Source organism: Pseudophryne corroboree, chromosome 4 (genome assembly GCF_028390025.1).
Source record: "Pseudophryne corroboree isolate aPseCor3 chromosome 4, aPseCor3.hap2, whole genome shotgun sequence".
NCBI classification, from domain to species: Eukaryota; Metazoa; Chordata; class Amphibia; order Anura; family Myobatrachidae; genus Pseudophryne; species Pseudophryne corroboree.
Genome location: NC_086447.1, coordinates 824679224 through 824699761, shown reverse-complemented (window position 1 = coordinate 824699761; position 20538 = coordinate 824679224). Strand labels below are relative to the sequence as shown.

At 45.4% G+C, this 20538-nt stretch overlaps 1 protein-coding gene across 2 annotated transcripts in view; it reads left to right on the top strand.

Moving 5' to 3' along the window:
* Positions 1-20538, top strand: part of MACROD2 (mono-ADP ribosylhydrolase 2) — a 3123444-nt gene that overhangs the window by 3027854 nt on the left and 75052 nt on the right. For both annotated transcript variants that reach the window (XM_063918531.1, XM_063918530.1), the window contains exon 15: positions 16938-16994. In XM_063918531.1, the coding sequence (XP_063774601.1) occupies positions 16938-16994 (57 nt within the window). The remainder of the gene's footprint in view (positions 1-16937; positions 16995-20538) is intronic.

The following is a 20538-nucleotide window of genomic DNA, read 5'->3' as shown; positions in this document are numbered from 1 at the left end:
CAGGGCGCTGCTGGGGGCGCCCTGGGCAGCAATATAAGTACCTTATTGGCAAAATAAATACATCACATATAGCCATTAAGGCTATATGTATGTATTTTAACCCAGGCCAGTTTTAAAAACCGGGAGAAAAAACCCGCCGAAAAAGGGGCGGAGCTTATTCTCCTCAGCACACAGCGCCATTTTCCCTCACAGAAAGGCTGAGGGGAAGGCTCCCATGCTCTCCCCTGCACTGCACTACAGAAACAGGGTTAAAACAGAGAGGGGGGGCACTGATTTGGCGATATAAATATATATTAAATGCTATAAGGGAGGAACACTTTTATAAAGGTTGTCCCTGTATAATTATAGCATTTTGGTGTGTGCTGGCAAACTCTCCCTCTGTCTCCCCAAAGGGCTAGTGGGTCCTGTCCTCTATCAGAGCATTCCCTGTGTGTGTGCTGTATGTCGGTACGTGTGTGTCGACATGTATGAGGAAAATGTTGGTGAGGAGGCGGAGCAAATTGCCTGTAATGGTGATGTCACTCTCTAGGGAGTCGACACCGGAATGGATGGCTTACTTGTGGAAGTACGTGATCATGTCAACACGCTGCGAGCCGGTTGACGACATGAGACGACCGGCAAACAAATTAGTACCTGTCCAGGCGTCTCAGACACCGCCAGGGGCTTGTAAAAACGCCCATTTACCTCAGGGACACTGACTCCAGTGTCGACGGTGAAGAAACAAACGTATTTTCCTTTAGGGCCACACGTTACATGTTAAGGGCATGAAGGAGGTGTTACATATTTCTGATACTACAAGTACCACAAATAAGGGTATTTTGTAGGGTGTGAATAAACTACTTGTAGTTTTGCCTAAATCAGATAAATTAAATGAAGTGTGTGATGATACGTGGGGTTCCTCCGATAGAAAGTTATGGGCGGTATACCCTTTCCCGCCAGAAGTAAGGGCGAGTTGGGAAACACACCTTAGGGTGGATAAGGCGCTCACACGCTTATAAAAACAAGTGGCGTTACCGTCTCCAGATACGGCCGCCCTCAAGGAGCCAGCTGATAGGAAGCTGAAAAATAGCCTAAGAAGTATATACACACATACTGGTGTTATACTACGACCAGCAATCGCCTCAGACTGGATGTGCAGCGCTGAGGGGGCTTGGTCGGATTTCCTGACTGAAAATTTTGATACCCTTGACAGGGACAAGATTTTATTGTCTATAGAGCATTTTAAGGATGCATTTCTATATATGCGTGATGCGCAGAGGGATATTTGCATTCTGGCATCAAGAGTAAATGTGATGTCCATATCTGCCAGACGAAGACACGACAGTGGTCAGGTGAGGCAGATTCCAGACGGCACATGGAAGTATTGCCGTATAAAGGGGCGGTCCATCGGACCTGGTGGCCATGGCGACAGCTGAAAAATCCACCTTTTGTTCCCCGAGTCACATCTCAGCAGAAAAGGACACAGTCTTTTCAGTCTCAGTCCTTTCGTCCCCATACGGGCAGGCGGGCAAAGGCCAGTCATATCTGCCCAGGGGTAGAGGAAAGGGAAGAAGACTGCAGCAAGCAGCCCACTCCCAGGAACAGAAGCCCTTCACAGCTTCTGCCAAGTCCGCAGCATGACGCTGGGGCAGTACAAGTGGACTCAGGTGCGGTAGGGGGTCATCTCAAGAGTTTCAGCACGCAGTGGGCTCACTCGCAAGGGGACGCCTGGATCCTACATGTAGTATCCCAGGTGTACATTGGAAATTCGAGACGTCTCCTCCTCACAAGTTCCGGAAGTCTGTTTTACCAACGTCTACCTCCGACAGGGAGGCAGTATTGGAAACAATTCACAGGCTGTATTCCCAGCAGGTGATAATCAAAGTACCCCTCCTACAACAAGGGAGGGGGTATTATTCCACACTATATTGTGGTACTGAAGCCAAACGGCTCGGTGAGATCTGGAATATTTGAACACTTACATACAAGCGTTCAAATCAAGATGGAGTCACTCAGAGCAGTGATAGCGAACCAGGAAGAAGGGGACGAGATGGTGTCACTGGATATCAGGGACATTTACCTACATGTCCAAATTTGCCCTTCTCACCAAGGGTACTTCAGGTTCGTGGTACAGAACTGTCACTATCAGTTCAGACGCTGCCGTTTGGATTGTCCACGGCGCCCCGGGTCTTTACCAAGGTAATGGCCGAAATGATGATTCTTCTTAAAAGAAACTTGGACGCTTTCCTGATAAGGGCAAGGTCCAGAGAACAGTTGGAGGTCGGAGTAGCACTATCTTTAATAGTTCTACGACAGCACGAGTGGATTCTAAATATTCCAAAATCGTAGCTTTTCCGAGGACACGTCTACTGTTCCTAGGGATGATTCTGGACACAGTCCAGAAAAAGGTGTTTCTCCCAGAGGAGAAAGCCAGGGAGTTATCCGAGCTAATCGGGATCCTCCTAAAACCAGGAAAAGTGTCAGTGCATCATTGCACAAGAGTCCTGGTAAAAATGGTGGCTTATTACGAAGCAATTCCATTCGGCAGATTTCACGCAAGAACTCTTCAGTGGGATCTGCTGGACAAATGGTCCGGATCGCATCTTCAGATGCATCAGCGGATAACCCTATATCCAAGGACAAGGGTGTCTCTCCTGTGGTGATTACAGAGTGCTCATCTTCTAGAGGGCCACAGATTCAGCATTCAGGATTGGATGCTGGTAACCACGGAGGCCAGCCTGAGAGGCTGGGGAGCAGTCACACAGGGAAAAAATTTCCAGGAAAGTGTGATCAAGTCTGGAGAATTCTCTCCACATAGATGGAGCTAAGAGCGAAATTATAAGGCTCTAAACTTAGCAAGACCTCTGCTTCAAGGTCAGCCGGTATTAATCCAGTGGGATAACATCACGGCAGTCGCCCACGTAAACAGAAAGGGCGACACAAGAAGCTGGAGGGCAGTGAAAACACTGCAAGGATTTTTCGCTAGGCGGAAAATCATGTGATAGCACTGTCAGCAGTGTTCTCTCCGGGAGTGGACGACTGGGAAGCAGACTTCCTCAGCAGGCATGACCTCCACCTGGGAGAGTGGGAACTTCATAGGGAAGTTTTTCCGCATGATTGTGAGCCATTGGCAAAGACCAAAGGTGGAAATGATGGCGTCCCGCCCGAACAAAAAACGGGACAGGTATTGCGCCAGGTCATGAGACCTTCAGGCGATAGCTGTGGATGTCCTGGTAACACCGTGGGTGTAACAGTCGGTGTATGTGTTCCCTCCTCTGCTTCTCATAACCAAGGTATTGAGAATTATAAGACATAGAGGAGTATGAACTATACTCGTGACTCCGGATTGGCCAAGAGGGACTTGGTACCCGGAACTTCAAGAGATGCTCACAGAGGACTAAGGGCCTGGGGAGCTAAGAAGGGACTTGCTTCAGCAGGTACCATGTCTATTCCAAGACTTACCGCGGCTGCGTTTGACGGCATGGCGGTTGAATGCCGGATCCTGAAGGAAAAAGGCATTCCATAAGAGGTCATACCTACCCTGGTCAAAGCCAGGAAGGAGGTGATCGCACAACGTCATCACCACATGTGGTGAAAATATGTTGCGTGGGTGAGGCCAGGAAGGCCCCACGAAGAAAATTCAACTAGGTCGATTTCTACACTTCCTGAAAACAGGAGTGTTTTGAGCCTAAAATTGGGGTTCTTTAAGGTTTTAAGTTTCGGCCCTGTAGAATTTCTTCCGAAAAGAATTGACTTCAGTTCCTGAAGTCCAGATTGTCAAGGGAGTATTGCATATACACCCCTTTTTGTGCCTCTAGTGGCACCGTGGGATCTCAACATAGTGTTGGGATTCCTTAAAATCATATTGGTTTGAACCGCTCAAATCTGTGGATTTGAAATATATCACATGGAAAGTGAACATGCTGTTGACCAATATCTCACATGGACAGTGACCATGCTGTTGGTCCTGGCCTCGGCCAGGCCTTTGTCAGAATGGGCGGCTTTGTCTTGCAAAAGCCCATATTTAATTTTCCATTCGGACAGGGCAGAACTGGGACTCGTCTCCAGTTTTCTTCCTAAGGGGGTGTCAGGTTTTTCACCTGAAACAACCTATTATGGTGCCTGCGGCTTCTAGGGACTTGGAGGACTCCAAGTTACTAGACGTTGTCAGGACCCTAAAATATATATATATATATATATATATAGTTTAGGACGGCTGGAGTCAGAAAGTCTGACTTGCTGTTTATATTGTATGGCACCCAACAAGATGGGTGCTCCTGCGTCTAAACAGACGATTGCACGTTGGATCTGTAGCACAATCCAACTTGCACATTCTGTGGCAGGTGTGCCACAGCCTAAATCTGTAAAGGCCCACTCCACTAGGAAAGTGGGCGCATCTTGGGCGGCTGCCCAAGGGGTCTCGGCATTACAACTTTGCCGAGCAGCTACGTGGTCAGGGGAGAACACGTTTGTAAAATTTTACAAATTTGATACTCTGGCTAAGGAGGACCTGGAGTTCTCTCATTCGGTGCTGCAGAGTCATCCGCACTCTCCCGCCCGTTTGGGAGCTTTGGTATAATCCCCATGGTCCTGACGGAGTCCCCAGCATCCACTAGGACGTTAGAGAAAATAAGAATTTACTTACCGATAATTCTATTTCTCGTAGTCCGTAGTGGATGCTGGGCGCCCATCCCAAGTGCGGTTTGTCTGCAATGCTTGTACATAGTTATTGTTACAAAAATCGGGTTATTCTTGTTGTGAGCCATCTTTTCAGAGGCTACTTCGTTTTGTTATCATACTGTTAACTGGGTTCAGATCACAAGTGGTACGGTGTGATTGGTGTGGCTGGTATGAGTCTTACCCGGGATTCAAGATCCTTCCTTATTGTGTACGCTCGTCCGGGCACAGTACCTAACTGAGGCTTGGAGGAGGGTCATAGGGGGAGGAGCCAGTACACACCATGTGACCTAAAAGCTTTTTTAGATGTGCCCTGTCTCCTGCGGAGCCCGCTATTCCCCATGGTCCTGACGGAGTCCCCAGCATCCACTACGGACTACGAGAAATAGAATTATCGGTAAGTAAATTCTTATTTTTACTCAATATTTTAAGGAGCGCCTGTGGTCACATCTCCTTGTTAGCCACTCCCCATTTAGCACGCAGGCCCGCCTTATGTCTCAGCGACCCTCCAACACTCATCATCCGCATGGCGTAACTGAAAGTGTGCTTTGCTAGATCACATGACCCATTTCCAATTATTTACTATCCAATTCCTGTGTTCCTGAGCAAACTGGTGACATATCACCTTGTCTGCAGTAGATGAATGACATATGGACAGGTTTTCTGCCTCTGTACAATAAGTTGTAATGTGCGGCGTGTTACTCATTGAGAGGCCATTTGTTTTTTGCTGCACTAATGTCCATATGTGGGATAAGACTGCCCACTCTCTGTTCTACTTGAGCATTCAGTAGCCTTTACATTTAGACACAGTTTTAGCCTGCTGGTCACTCTGTATACACTTTAACATCTGCCACCCTCACACAATTCACCAGTACAGCCGCTTTAATAATGTTCGCACCATTGCTGCGAGTTCCAACAATCATACCACATTCAAAGTCCACCAGATAGCGTCATTTACCCATTATTTAATGAATGATGCATTTCATTAGTCTCTGTATATCTTCGCCTTCCGTTCTAACAGAGCCGACCCTAGGCATAGGTAAACTATAGGCAAATGACTAGGGCATTTGGTATGCCTAGGGGCACAAGCAGCTTCTGCTGATTAAAATTATATGCTGCATGCCTATATTCTGTGTGTGACTGTGACTGTATCTGCATAGGAAATGCTACATTACAGTGTGTTCCTGGAATCACTGTAATGTAGCATTTCGTATGCAGATACAGTCACAGTTGCACGCAGAATATAGGCATGCCACATATTTTAATCAGCAGAAGCTGCTTGTGCATCCTAGCCTCATAGTAATGCAAATAAGACGCATTTTCGCCACAAAAGGTGCCCGATGCTAGTAGAGCTGACAGCTGACTCGTGCCAGGCATCTCCTGCTGCATGGCGTATTGAGGCAAGATGTAAGAGGACACATCTGTATCCAAGTATAGGCAGAGGTCACAGTGTTTATAAGGACATTACTAATGTGTGTCATATGTGAATGGGGCATTACTGTGTGGTATTATGTGTATAAAGACATTAGTAATGTGTGGCATTATGTGGGTAAGGTGCTCTACTGTGTGGTGTAACGTATAGAAAGGGATCTACTGTGTGGTCTAATTGATAAAGAGCAATATGGGGTGGTGTAATGTGAAAAAGGAGCAATTTAGTGTGATGTAATGTGAATAAGGGACACTACTGTGCGGAGTAACATATGTAAGGTAAAGTGGAACTAGCGGTGGTGCTATGGGGTACCAGCCAAAATCTTGCCTAGGGCATCATATTGGTTAGGGTCGGCTCTGCGTTCTAATACAGACTCTGACATCCTATGTCAGCATTATCTGTGGAATACAGAAATAAATTTGCCTGGTGGTCACAATAATTTGGCCGCTCAGTGTATGTGTGTGTATGTATTGAAATTCCAGTTTTGAGATATATATTATATATATTAATATGTTTATAATCTACTCTACCCGTTAATCGCACTGAAGTTTCTGATTTTCACGGTTGTAAATATAAATGAGTGTTAAAAATTTGGTAAATCTATAAAGATGTAAATCTGAGACGTCTTAATGTAAGTACATATTAATCCATGGTTCTTGGCATTACATAGCGTGGAGAGACATAGCGTGGAGCCATGGCTCCCAGAGCAGGGTCACGTCACGGCGCCCCTTCACCCTATATACACATAGTTCCCGACACGGGGGAAAAAAAACCACAATAGCCTCCACAGAGGGGAAACGAAAAGCACTCACACAATGTCCCCTACAGGAAATAAAAATCACCTATATATTGGCTGCAGTGCAATACGTATGAAAGTAGAAAGCTGGGTGTTTGGTGAGGTGCGGTATGATATACCAGCAGACAGGGTACCGGCTGCCGTAATTCCCACTCGGGTCTAAAGCTATGGTCCCGAGTGGGAATTACGGGCGGGTCTAGGATTCCAACCACCAGTAAAATGTTGGCATTGGTTTCCTGATCGCCGGGATCTTGACAGCCGGCATTATAACTGCATCCCGTCCGGTGCATGTGGGACCCTACAGACCTCTCAGCTATATCTGAATATGAAGTAATGTGCTGCAGCCTTCCTATAATATGGCCACTCCCCCATCTCCTCCCCCAGCTGGTGTGTGTGAAGGGAGAGGCTTTCTCACCGCAGCCAGGTTTCTGTCTCCTCCCAACTGTCATACTGCATCGCCTTCCTCTCCTTTGGAGCCGGAGCCTCCTCCTATGCAGCCGCCTGGGTGACTGGAGCTAGGCAGATACGGCCAGTCAGAACCCTGCTGTGTGTGCTGCTCTGTCTCACTGCTGCTGCCATCCCAGGCCACGTCTTGAAAGAGCCAGTGCTGGCCAGGTCGGGCAAGGCTACAAATTAAGTGTGGCATGGGTAACTGTCCCTACAGCCAGGGCCGGTGCTAGGGTCCTCAGTGCCCCCCTGCAAACTAAAAATTTGCGCCCTCCCTCCCATATTTAATAAAGGGACAGTACAGGCAGGCGCTGCAAATAAGGGGTACCATCTCACAATGAAGGGGCGTGGCCACAGAATGGTACCCCTAATTCAATTACACCACACTATAGCACAATATTATAAGCGCCTTGAGTCCTATTGGAGAAAGAGCACTATATAAATAAAATTATTATTATTATAATTATTATTATTATTCACATTACACCGCACATAGAGCCCCTGAGTCACATCACACCAATAGTAGTGTCCCTTATTCAGATGCTGGCCAGAAAGAGGGGTGAGATAGATGCTTGGCAGAGAGGGGGTGAGGATGCTGGGCAGAGACAAGGGGCAGATGCTGGGCAAACAGAAGGGCTAAACGAGGTGGGGCAGATGCTGGGAAGAGAGAAGAGGGGAGGCAGGTGCTGAGCCGAGAAAGGGGGGAACAGATGATGGGGAGAGAGAGGGGGACAGATGCTGGGCTGAGGGGGGAGACAGATACTGGTGAGAGAGAGAGGAGGGGGCAGATGTTGGGCAGAGAGAGAATGGGGCAGATGCTGGGGAGAGAAGAGGGCAGATGCTGGAGAGGGAGCGGGGAGGCAGACGCTGGGGAAAGAGAGGTGGCAGATGCAGGGCAGAGAGAGGAGGGGGGTGATGCTAAGCAGAGAGGAAAGGGGGAAGATGCTGTGGAGAGACAAGAGTGGGCAGATTCTTGGCAGAGAGAGGGGGCAGATGCTGTGGAGAGCGGGGCTGATTCTTGGCAGAGGGGGCAGATGCGACGGAGAGAGGGTCAGATTTTTGGCAGAAAGAGGGGGTAGATGCTTGGGAGAGAGGGGCAGATGATGGGCAGAGAGAAGGGGAAGAGAGATGCTGGGGTGGGGGGGGGCAGATGCTGGGCAGAGAGAGGGGGGACAGATGCTGGCCAGAGAGACAAAGGAGGGGGGGTAGTTGCTGGCCAGAGAGAGGAGTAAAATCAGATTCTGGGAAAGAGAGCAAGGGGGGCAGATGATGGGCTGAGGGGGGGCAGATGCTGTGCACAGACTTCACATAGAATGAAGCATGTGCAGTAGCAGTGAGAGAAAGACAGAGGCTGCATAGAGAGGTGGCAGAGTTAGGCAGGAGCTATGGAGACAGGAGCAGTTACTGTGGAGACAGAGGAGGCAGTCTAAATTCTCACAGACAGGGGCCATGCTGTGAGATCCTCCATGTTCCAGGGGTCAGAGGAGCATGTGACAGCTCCTCCAATCAAGGGTTTTTCTAATGAGCATGTGCCAAGCTCCTCCAATCACAGTTCGGCACATGACCTTCTGACCCCATTGCTGAGATCAGGGAGGAGGAGACTGAGGCATGGCACCGCAGTGAAATGCAGGGACTTCCCCTGCTGCTGCTCTCTCACAGTGAGTCATATACAATCTAATTCGCCCTCCCATCCCTGTGCTACTGGCACCGCTGCTTGTCATACAATGTGACAGGCGTATCAGCAGCCAGCAGCAAAAGTAGCAGAGCAGGGAGAGCGCCTCTCCAGCATGGTGCCTCCCTACCTTGCAGACTCTGCTAAGTGGGTAGCGTCGGCCCTGCACGCAGCGCTGCCAGGTGCCATCTGAAGGTGCCAGGTCCCCCCTATGCACCTGCCCGAGGAGCACCCGTAGCAGATATGGTAAAAAGTGACAGGACCATTTTTGTAGTTTGTAGTTTATTAGCACTGCTGGCGCCCAAATTGGCTGCCTCACCTTTTGCATGCTCCTGATCATCTCCATAAAACAGCTTAAATTCTCCATAACTGACCTATGAATCATCATAAATATCCAAGGACTTACCTTTAACTTGTACTACTCTATGAGGACATCTCATCATAACCAACGGATTGCATTCCTGCACTGAGATACACACTAGATTGAATCCTCTGCAACTCTCCACTGAGAAGTACTTCAGTTTGGAATCTACTGTACTCTGCATTGGATGTCCCAGACAAGGTACTGTGGACTACAACCTATATTTGTCTCCATCCAGCCCCTCATTTAGACATCATCCACCTCTGTTCTCTGAGCAGCAAATAACTCTGACTTCTGCATTTTTCAACTAATATCAGTATACTGTATTCACACTCTGAATGGCTGAAGGGTCACTGTTCATTTCAAATTGCAGGATCCCAGCCATTCCCCAGGACAAATGATATCACTACCCCCACAAGAAATCTACTTCAAAGGCCATCTCAGACTGAGACTTTTCACACCTACACAATAGGAATTGGATTCTAACACCTTTCCACAAGCCTGCTCTGTCCCGGAATAATTGACTAAATCAGCAACAGAAAAGGAAAGTTATTTTATTTATCACTTATTTCAAATATACACATTGGACTATTGGAGCAGCAATAGGTTATAGCAATAACTCTGTTCATGAACTCATGATAATTTTTGGATCACATACCGAATTGAGGAAAAAAAAAAAAAAATATATATATATATATATACTGTGTGTATATATATATATATATATATATATACAGCTTTCTCTCCCTCTTTCATCATCATATGCAGCTCATACTTATAGTAATCTGTCATTGATGACCCAATGTATACGTATTCCTCCAGCTTCATTCTTTCACTCCGCCCACCACGTTCTGCAGTTCCTATTACACCATCACAGGCTTTTATGCTCCAATCACTTGGCATTTTAAAAAGAAAACACAGGCGCATTCGTGGGAAGCGAGCAGGCCAGAAACTTATTTTCCCGGTAACCATCTAAGTCTTTTGCCCACCTGCTTACCCCCAGCTTCAAAGAACAATCAAATAGAATTGTTACCCAAAAGAAGGCCCTGTGCTTGGAAGAACAGAACTGTCAATTCTCGCTTGGTGACCCCCATACCCAGAGCGCCTGCACCTAAAATAAGGAAAACTGAAGGCCCTCTGGTATGCCTAATCAGGTCAGTCCTTTGTAATGCCAGAGCTATAAGAAACAAGACTGCAACAATTGCTGACCTTATTGAATCTGCAGATCTAGCCTGTATTACAGAGACCTGGCTAGATGAAAATGCAGCACCTATATTGGAGGCTGCAGTCCCAACAAACTACTCTGTCATCCACAACTTAAGACTGGACCGCAGGGGTGGCGGTGTGGCTATCTGCTTCAAAAAAAGACCTTAAACTTAGTGTCCACCCTATTGAAATTACTCGCTCATTCGAGTGCATTACTGCCCGGATTTCGACAGGATTAGGTTTCAGAGTACTTCTCATTTACCGGCCCCCTGGAGATGGAAAGATATTTCTACAAGAAATTGCAGACACTGTTGCTGGTCTGGTTCTGGAACATCAAAGATGGCTCATCCTAGGGGACTTCAATGCATGGGTGGATGATGAGTTCTCACACCTTCGCCAAGACCTCCTGGGCTTCACACAGGTCATTCTTTCTGCCACACATAAAAGTGGTCACACTCTTGATCTTGTCTTTCAGATTGGATTAGAAGTCACTGACCTAAAAATAAACCCAATAATCTGGTCAGACCACCACTCCCTTTGGTTCTCAGTTGCAACCCCTCAAATAAGATCTCTGCCCGTGGAGTTGACCAAGTATAGTCCAAGGAGAAGCATGACTCCCCAGGCTCTCTCTGCTATACTGGGTGCCTGTGAAGATCCCTGTTCCCTAATCCGTTATTATAATAGGGATGTTATGACTGCGATTGATATTATCGCCCCTGTGTGTATAAGACCTCGTAAACCACAACGTCGAGCTCCCTGGTTCTACAACAGTGTTAGTGACCTCAAGAAAAGGGTGCGTAGACTGGAAAGACGATGAAGGAAGACTAACCTAGTGGATGACAAAATAAAACTAATAAAGCATAACAAAGAATATCAATCGACAATCACCCGTAAGAAATCACAGTTCCTGTCAAATGAGATCACGGCAGCAAACAATAGGCCAGCTCAACTTTTCCGCACAGTGGAGATGCTTTGCAAGCCAGCATGCCTGCAGACTAATGAAACCCTCTCCCAGGCAAGATGCAATGAGTTTGCAAACTTCTTTGCAGATAAAATATCCACCATCCGGGCTGGAATCTCCAAAGTGCCATCAAAGGAGTGTCAAACTACAAAGCCTGCCAATATAATCCACCTGCCTTCATGGACCAGCTTTAACCCATTGGATGTAAAGGACATTGCTGTAATTGCTCAGATTTTGCATCCCACCACCTGTGATCTGGACCCTGCCTCAACCAAGCTTCTAATAGGTTGTATGGATATAATTGGTCCTGTCTTTGCAAAAATTGTTCAATGCTCTTTGCAGACAGGCATTTTTCCTGGACCCCTAAAGGAAGCAATTGTTAGACCTCTTCTTAAAAAACATAATTTAGATCCCGACTGCATGACCAACTACAGACCGGTATCGAACCTTCCTTTTCTAGGAAAGGTTATTGAGAAAGTGGTTGCAAATCAACTGGAAACCCGCCTGAGAACCCATGATATCTATGATCCATTCCAATCAGGATTCAGGAGAAGACGTAGCACTGAAACAGCCCTGGTGTATGTGTTAAATGATCTTCTGATGGCAAGAGACAGAGGTGACTGTTCAATATTAATCCTTCTGGATCTCTCTGCAGCATTTGATACTGTGGACCGTGGGCTTCTGATTGAGCAACTGATACATTTGTGTGGACTGGATGGCACAGTCCTAAGCTGGTTCAACCCTAAATGGCTGTCTAGCTGAACTCCAGGAGTGGATGAGTGCCAGTTGGCTGCGACTGAACCTGAATAAAACAGAGGTCCTTATGATAGGACCGCAACATCAAAGGACAAGACTGCAGCATAGCCAACCAAATGTACTTACACTCTGGGAATCAGAAATACAAGGCACTGATCGTGTGTGGAATCTTGGCGTTTTCCTGGATGGTAGCTTGTCACTTAAACATCAGATATCAGCCACAATCAAATCCTCATTCTTTCACCTGAGGAACATAGCCAGAATCAAGCACTTAATTCCCTCAGATGATCTGCCAAAAGTCATACATGCATTTGTATCATCTCGATTAGACTACTGTAATGTCCCCTACCTTCGTCTCCCAACAAAAGAATTGCACCGCTTACAGCTGGTGCAAAACACAGCTGCCAGTCTGTTAACCGACCAGCCCCGTTCTAGCCACATAACACCCATCCTCTACTCCCTTCACTGGCTGCCTGTAAGATGGCGAATCATCTTCAAGATTGGCTGAGTTTCAAAGCACTACATGACCAGGGCCCAGGGTACCTGAAGCAGCTTCTTACCCCATACTGCCCAACTCGATTACTGCGATCTGTAGATGAAGGACTTTTAGCAGTACCTAGAATCTCCCGTAATTCATCTGGGGGTCGAGCTTTTAGTCATGTGGCTCCGACTCTATGGAACTCACTTCCCCGCACAGTGCGAGAGGCCCCAATTCTAGAATCCTTCAAAAGTAGACTCAAGAATTTCCTGTTTACTCAAGCATTTCCGTAATGTCCCTTTAGTATCTACATGCTTCTGTATTTTATGAAAAGCTTTTCTGTACTTCATTATTTTCTGTACTATATTATGCTATGTATCTGTTAAGCGCCTTGAGTCCTATAGGAGAAAGAGCGCTATATAAATAAAATTATTATTATTATTATTATTATTAAATTCTACACACTGGAGGTGCAATCCAAATTTTGATCTGATTGTTAGTTTGGGCGTTATCGTTCATGCAACGCAAGCCACGCATTAGTAAGGACGTCATTATGTCAACCCCCTTTTCATCCCCTTAGGGGAGGTTTATTAAAATTCTAATGACGTAGTTATCCTATTTCCCACCTGCAGAATACCTACAGTATGTTAAATTTCATCTTCTTAACAAGTAAGAGAATTAGTGATGAGTCAGTCAGTGGGGGGAATTCAAATGTTTGGAAAGTCAGTTGGGTGTCTGTTTTTTCCTGTCTATTAGATAGGGGGGAAAAACAGACACCCAACTGACTTTTCAAACAATTGAATACCCCCCAGTGAGTGAGTTACTGAGGGCTTTCGCATAGATAGATAGATAGATAGATAGATAGATAGATAGATAGATAGAGAGATAGATAGATAGATAGATAGATAGATAGATAGATAGATGAGCAGTTGCTAGCATGCCTTTTAAATTGAATTCATTATCTTCTTTGTTTAATTATTGCTCTCCATTTGCTAGGCCTGAAACTATTGTACTTGGCAAAATGACTGTTTGTTGCTTTATTGCTCCGCAGTGCCCTATATTACATTGCACTGGCCTCTAGCTAGAGAGGACTCTGAGAGGATGCAGAAACACATGCTATTTAGTTGCCCACCTGTTATTTGAACAATTAAACTCAAGCTAAACACAGTTGTGGACTTTTAAATGCAGCCTAACATAATAAACAACGCCAGTCCGCCTTCTGTTTAGACCTGGTTGCCTCCAGTCACAGCACTAATTAATATAATTGTGTTGGCATGATATATTCTGAAGAAGATAGTAACTATCCAGTCAATTGCTATTTAAAGATGTTAAATACCACTGAAAATGACACAAGAAGGATGGAGCTATTGGCGCAACTTTCAATCCGTCCAGTTGTGCCTAGTAAATTAGTGATGAATGGTCCAAATCTATCAGGGATTTTATTGTTGTTTGGATAAACAGGAGGGTCGGTGCTTTTAGTGACATCCATTCGGTATCTCTCATGAATAAGAGATTTATTAAAAGCAAACTGTTGATTAAATATTTATTTCCAAATAAAACAAGCTACTCCCTGATAATGGAGCTCTTCACATTTTCGACCAGGACTCAGACAGGCAATGGCAGGAAACATTTTCTGTTTTTTAATAAAACATTTTATCTCCTTTATTGATTTATGTATGTATATTATTGTTGACAGCCATTGGAAATTACTTTTATGTAGTTCCTTAAACAAAGTATTATTTTTGCTTAGCACCAGACATTCAGCGTTTTCATTTAAACACTGTCGTATTTATTATTTATGTGTCAATTTCATAATATTTGCCAGTGCAATGGATTTTTATTGTAATGTTTTCACAGCTGACTTTATTACAATACGATTGGACGCATAAGTCTAAAATTTTATTTTCAATATTCATTGAAAACATCCTACAGATTGCTTACAGTGCGCATTACTGGGTTGCGATCCGTCATTTATTGCAGACAGTTACCCTGGATATGCTGGTGGCATTTACAATTCTTTTATATTAAAAGATACAGATTACAGCTGGATACAATAATATTCTCCGGCAATACAGGAATCAGACCTATACTATGAGTATATATATATATATATATATATATATATATGTATATAAATACATTTGTGTGTGTGTATATATATATATATATATATATATATATATATATTTATTATAAACAGTATGTTTAAATCTATCTACAGTAAAGTGCATAATATATACATTACAGGGGGTTCCTTAAAAATCATGGGTCAGATGTACTAACCTGAAGAAGGCATAAGGAAGTGATAAACCAGTGCTAAGTGCAAGGTGATAAACACACCAGCCAATCAGCGCCAATGTGTAGATTAATAGTTAGGAGCTGATTGGCTAGTGCGTTAATCACCTTGCACTTATCACTGGTTTATCACTTTACTTATGCCGTCTCCAGGCTTAATACATCTGCCCTATGTTTGATAAGTGCTACTTTTATTTAGTAATTTTCTATAGTGGAGGGCTCTGTTTGGTCCCTATTCATGTAATACTCCTCTATGCTGCTTATGCCGCGAAGACAGCTTGAGACACGGACAAGTGGCAGCATGGTGGCAGTCACTACAGCGAATGTACAGAAATAATGTAATCATGTTGATGATGTAAGTTATCTTTCCTGTTCCTGGCACTGGCAGAAATGGGGGCATGCTGCTTTCATGGGTCAGTATGTAGCAACGATGCAAAGTACAGAATATATATACAGCTACATTATTTCCCTGTATGCCAGGAGATGTTACTGTGGTGGCTCTGTCCATAAATTAATAGTAACAGCTCTATGTATTTATAAAGTCATAGGTATATAGAGAGCATAGGTAGGCAGTGAATGACACTGGGGGTATATTTACTAAAGTGCAGACTTTTAGAAGCAGAGATGTTGCCCATAGCACCCAATCAGGTTCTAGTTATTATCTTCTAGAAGGTGCTAGATAAATGATAAGCAGGATCTAAGTGATTGGTTGCTGTGGGCAAAACCCCATGTTTTAGTAACTATACACCTGAAAGTTCAGTTCATGGAGCAAGAGCATCAGCAATTTGAATTAGACTAGAAATTAATGATGTAGCAATAAAAGAAAATCTCATCCTATCCAACTCTAAGTAACAATATTGTCCCTCTCTAAATGCAGGGAACCTACACACAATGTTACAGGCAGGTTAAATACCACTTGTAACAAAACCGGTACCTCTCTCTGCAGGTGCTTCTTGCTCCATCCCTCAGGTTGTGAGACTCACACACTGTCTAACACACCCTTATATTAAACACCATTGAGTGAAGCTGCTAAACTGGGTGAGAGACCGACAGACCCAAACCAGGCCTCAGGGATAGAGCTGCCAGGATGTGCGGTGAGCTGAATGGCTCAGCAGGCACTGGCTAGCACTTCACATGCCAAGCGGCTCCCTTACCTTTCAACAAATACTGTACACAATTGTACACAGCAGCACAATTTCTTATACAGTATTACGATGGCGCGGTCACTTTTTTCTACAATGTAAATATGTAGAGAAAAAAAGGTTCTATATACAGTACTGCCTATACACAGATTTTTATAACACGTTTTATAGTAAAATAAAGTGACGTAGGACATACAGTACATAATATGTTTATATTGTGTGACCACTTTACAAAAGGCAATAGATTGCTTTGTCTTATAAATGGACAACTCAATTCTAGAGCAGTGGTTTCCAAACTGAGTTCTCAAGGAGCACTAATGGTCCAGGTTTTAAGTATATCCATGCTTGGCCACAGGTCACTTACTTAGTACCTCAGTCAATATGACTTAACCATCTGTGTTGAACCATGGATATCTTTAAATCCTGTTAGTGCTCCTTGAGGACTGAGTTTGGCAACCTCTGTTCCAGACCATTGCTGTACAACATCTTTCATACAAAGGACCATACATATAGATTTCTGTGGGACAGATTAATGGGGGGAAAAAATAATACAGTGCTTTATTGAAATTTGAGGAATTAATTGTATGGGGATGGGACATAAGAAAACATCTAGGGTCTAGCATGCAGATCAAAATCACCAACTAAACTATCTTGTCCAAAATTGTTTATACAAAATAAGGTTCTGAAGCAAGCTCTTCTGACCAACTCATTGTTAATGGGATTCTTGTTTTCTTTTAGAACATTCTGAGGCATCAGCTGTGAAAGCAGACGTAGATATGATGGAAGCATCTCAAGGTAACAAAAAGGTCCATTTAATAATCTACCGTAGGACATTGTTTCTCAAACCCAGTCCTCCTTGAACCCTAACAGTGCATGTTTTCCAGATCATCAAGCCCAGAGACTTAACTAGGGTCAAAAGGTCGACATGAACATGGTAGACACCATTATTTTTTTTTTCATTTATGGGGTTTGTGTGGATAGTGTCGCTGCCCCACACCCCTTGCTAGTGGTTAGCTGGGTGGCTGGAATGGCATCCTGCAGCCACTATCCCTGCGGTTGTGTTCCCTGAAGTGTCCTTTGGGCACTTCAGTCAGGCAACCTACAATCTGTGCAGCCACTTGGCTCGTCCTCAGGAAGCTCAGAGTGGTGTGGCACTTCCCCAGTGTCAGCGGCCCCACTTCCTATACATAACATCATGATGTCTTATGCTTAAGGGCTGGGGCTGGCACAGGGCGCTCTGAAGTCCTGTTACGGCTCATCTAGCTAAAGCACAGAAGTGTTAATTGACTAATATAATAGATCTACAGGTGGTACTAATTATTCCAGAAGATCCAGTACCTAGAAATCAAGCACTGCTAGGGTACCATGAAGAACACTGATCTAAGATATTGTAGATCACCAAATGCTATAATATTCAACCTTATGACACAATAATTAGATTAATACCAGTAATAATAACATGAGCTCATGTTTGTTCTGGGTTTGGAAGTGCACAGGCAAAAGTAAGTTTGTTATATTTATACATAATAATGGTGGTCATTCCGAGTTGATCGCTCGCTAGCTGCTTTTAGCAGCATTGCAAACGCTAGGCCGCCGCCCTCTGGGAGTGTATCTTAGCTTAGCAGAATAGCGAACAAAAGATTAGCAGAATTGCTACTAAATAATTCCCTGCAGTTTCTGAGTAGCTCCAGACCTACTCCTAGACTGCGATCACCTCAGTCCGTTTAGTTCCTGGTTTGACGTCACAAACACTCCCTGCGTTCGGCCAGCCACTCCCCCATTTCTCCAGCCACTCCTGCGTTTTTACCTGGCACTCCTGCGTTTTTTAGCACACTCCCTGAAAACGTCCAGTTTCCGCCCAGAAACACCCACTTCCTGTCAATCACACTACGATCACTCGAGCGATGGAAAAACGTCGCTCGTGCTTGTGTAAATCTACAAAGTTTTGTGTGAAAGTACTTAGCACATGCGCGCTGCGTGCCATGCGCATGCGCATTTTTGCAGTTTTTTCACTGGATCGCTGCACTGCGAAAATCGGCAGCGAGCGAACAACTCGGAATGACCCCCCAATGTCAGATTTTTGTTTTGTACTTTGATGCCCAGAAAACGCAGCTGTTAACAAAAACTGTGACCCCACATTTGGCTCAGTCTCATAAACAGTGTTTGTGGAGCAGACGTTGGTTTATCCACTAAGTGCAAATTTAAAGTAGGAATCTCTACTTTATGCGCTAAAAATCATAATTTCTCTGACGTCCTAGTGGATGCTGGGAACTCCGTAAGGACCATGGGGAATAGCGGCTCCGCAGGAGACTGGGCACAAAAGTAAAAGCTTTAGGACTACCTGGTGTGCACTGGCTCCTCCCCCTATGACCCTCCTCCAAGCCTCAGTTAGATTTTTGTGCCCGAACGAGAAGGGTGCATACTAGGTGGCTCTCCTGAGCTGCTTAGAGTAAAAGTTTAAATTAGGTTTTTTATTTACAGTGAGTCCTGCTGGCAACAGGCTCACTGCACCGAGGGACTAAGGGGAGAAGAAGCGAACTCACCTGCGTGCAGAGTGGATTGGGCTTCTTAGGCTACTGGACATTAGCTCCAGAGGGACGATCACAGGCCCAGCCATGGATGGGTCCCAGAGCCGCGCCGCCGGCCCCCTTACAGAGCCAGAAGACAGAAGAGGTCCGGAAAATCGGCGGCAGAAGACGTCCTGTCTTCAATAAGGTAGCGCACAGCACCGCAGCTGTGCGCCATTGCTCTCAGCACACTTCACACTCCGGTCACTGAGGGTGCAGGGCGCTGGGGGGGGCGCCCTGAGACGCAATAAAAACACCTTAGATGGCTAAAAATACATCACATATAGCTCCTGGGCTATACGGATGCATTTAACCCCTGCCAGTTTTTCCTTAAAAAAGCGGGAGAAAGGCCGCCGAGAAGGGGGCGGAGCCTATCTCCTCAGCACACAAGCGCCATTTTCCCTCACAGCTCCGTTGGAGGGAAGCTCCCTGGCTCTCCCCTGCAGTCCTGCACTACAGAAACAGGGTAAAGCAAGAGAGGGGGGGCACTAATTTGGCAGATTAATAAATACAGCAGCTATGTAAGGGAAAAACACTTATATAAGGTTATCCCTGTATATATATAGCGCTCTGGTGTGTGCTGGCAAACTCTCCCTCTGTCTCCCCAAAGGGCTAGTGGGGTCCTGTCCTCTATCAGAGCATTCCCTGTGTGTGTGCTGTGTCGGTACGTTGTGTCGACATGTATGAGGAGGAAAATGGTATGGAGGCGGAGCAATTGCCTGTAATAGTGATGTCACCCCCTAGGGAGTCGACACCTGACTGGATGGTCTTATGGAAGGAATTACGTGATAGCGTCAGCACTTTACAAAAGACGACATGAGACAGCCGGAAAAACAGTTAATACCTGTCCAGGCGTCTCAAACACCGTCAGGGGCTCTAAAGCGCCCGTTACCTTAGATGGTCGACACACACCCAGACACGGACACTGACTCCAGTGTCGACGGTGAGGAAACAAACGTATTTTCCAGTAGGGCCACACGTTACATGATCACGGCAATGAAGGAGGTTTTGAACATTTCTGATACTACAAGTACCACAAAAAAGGGTATTATGTGGGGTGTGAAAAAACTACCCGTAGTTTTTCCTGAATCAGATGAATTAAATGAGGTGTGTGATGAAGCGTGGGTTTCCCCCGATAAAAAACTGCTAATTTCTAAAAAATTATTGGCATTATACCCTTTCCCGCCAGAGGTTAGGGCGCGTTGGGAAACACCCCCTAGGGTAGATAAGGCGCTCACACGCTTATCAAAACAAGTGGCGTTACCGTCTCCTGATACAGCCGCCCTCAAAGAGCCAGCTGATAGGAAGCTGGAAAATATCCTAAAAAGTATATACACACATACTGGTGTTATACTGCGACCAGCAATCGCCTCAGCCTGGATGTGCAGTGCGGGGCTGGCTTGGTCGGATTCCCTGACTGAAAATATTGATACCCTGGACAGGGACAGTATATTATTGACTATAGAGCATTTAAAGGATGCATTTCTATATATGCGAGATGCACAGAGGGATATTTGCACTCTGGCATCAAGAGTAAGTGCGCTGTCCATTTCTGCCAGAAGAGGGTTATGGACGCGACAGTGGTCAGGTGATGCGGATTCCAAACGGCATATGGAAGTATTGCCGTATAAAGGGGAGGAGTTATTTGGGGTCGGTCTATCGGACCTGGTGGCCACGGCAACGGCTGGGAAATCCACCTTTTTACCCCAGGTCACCTCTCAGCAGAAAAAGACACCGTCTTTTCAGGCTCAGTCCTTTCGTCCCCATAAGGG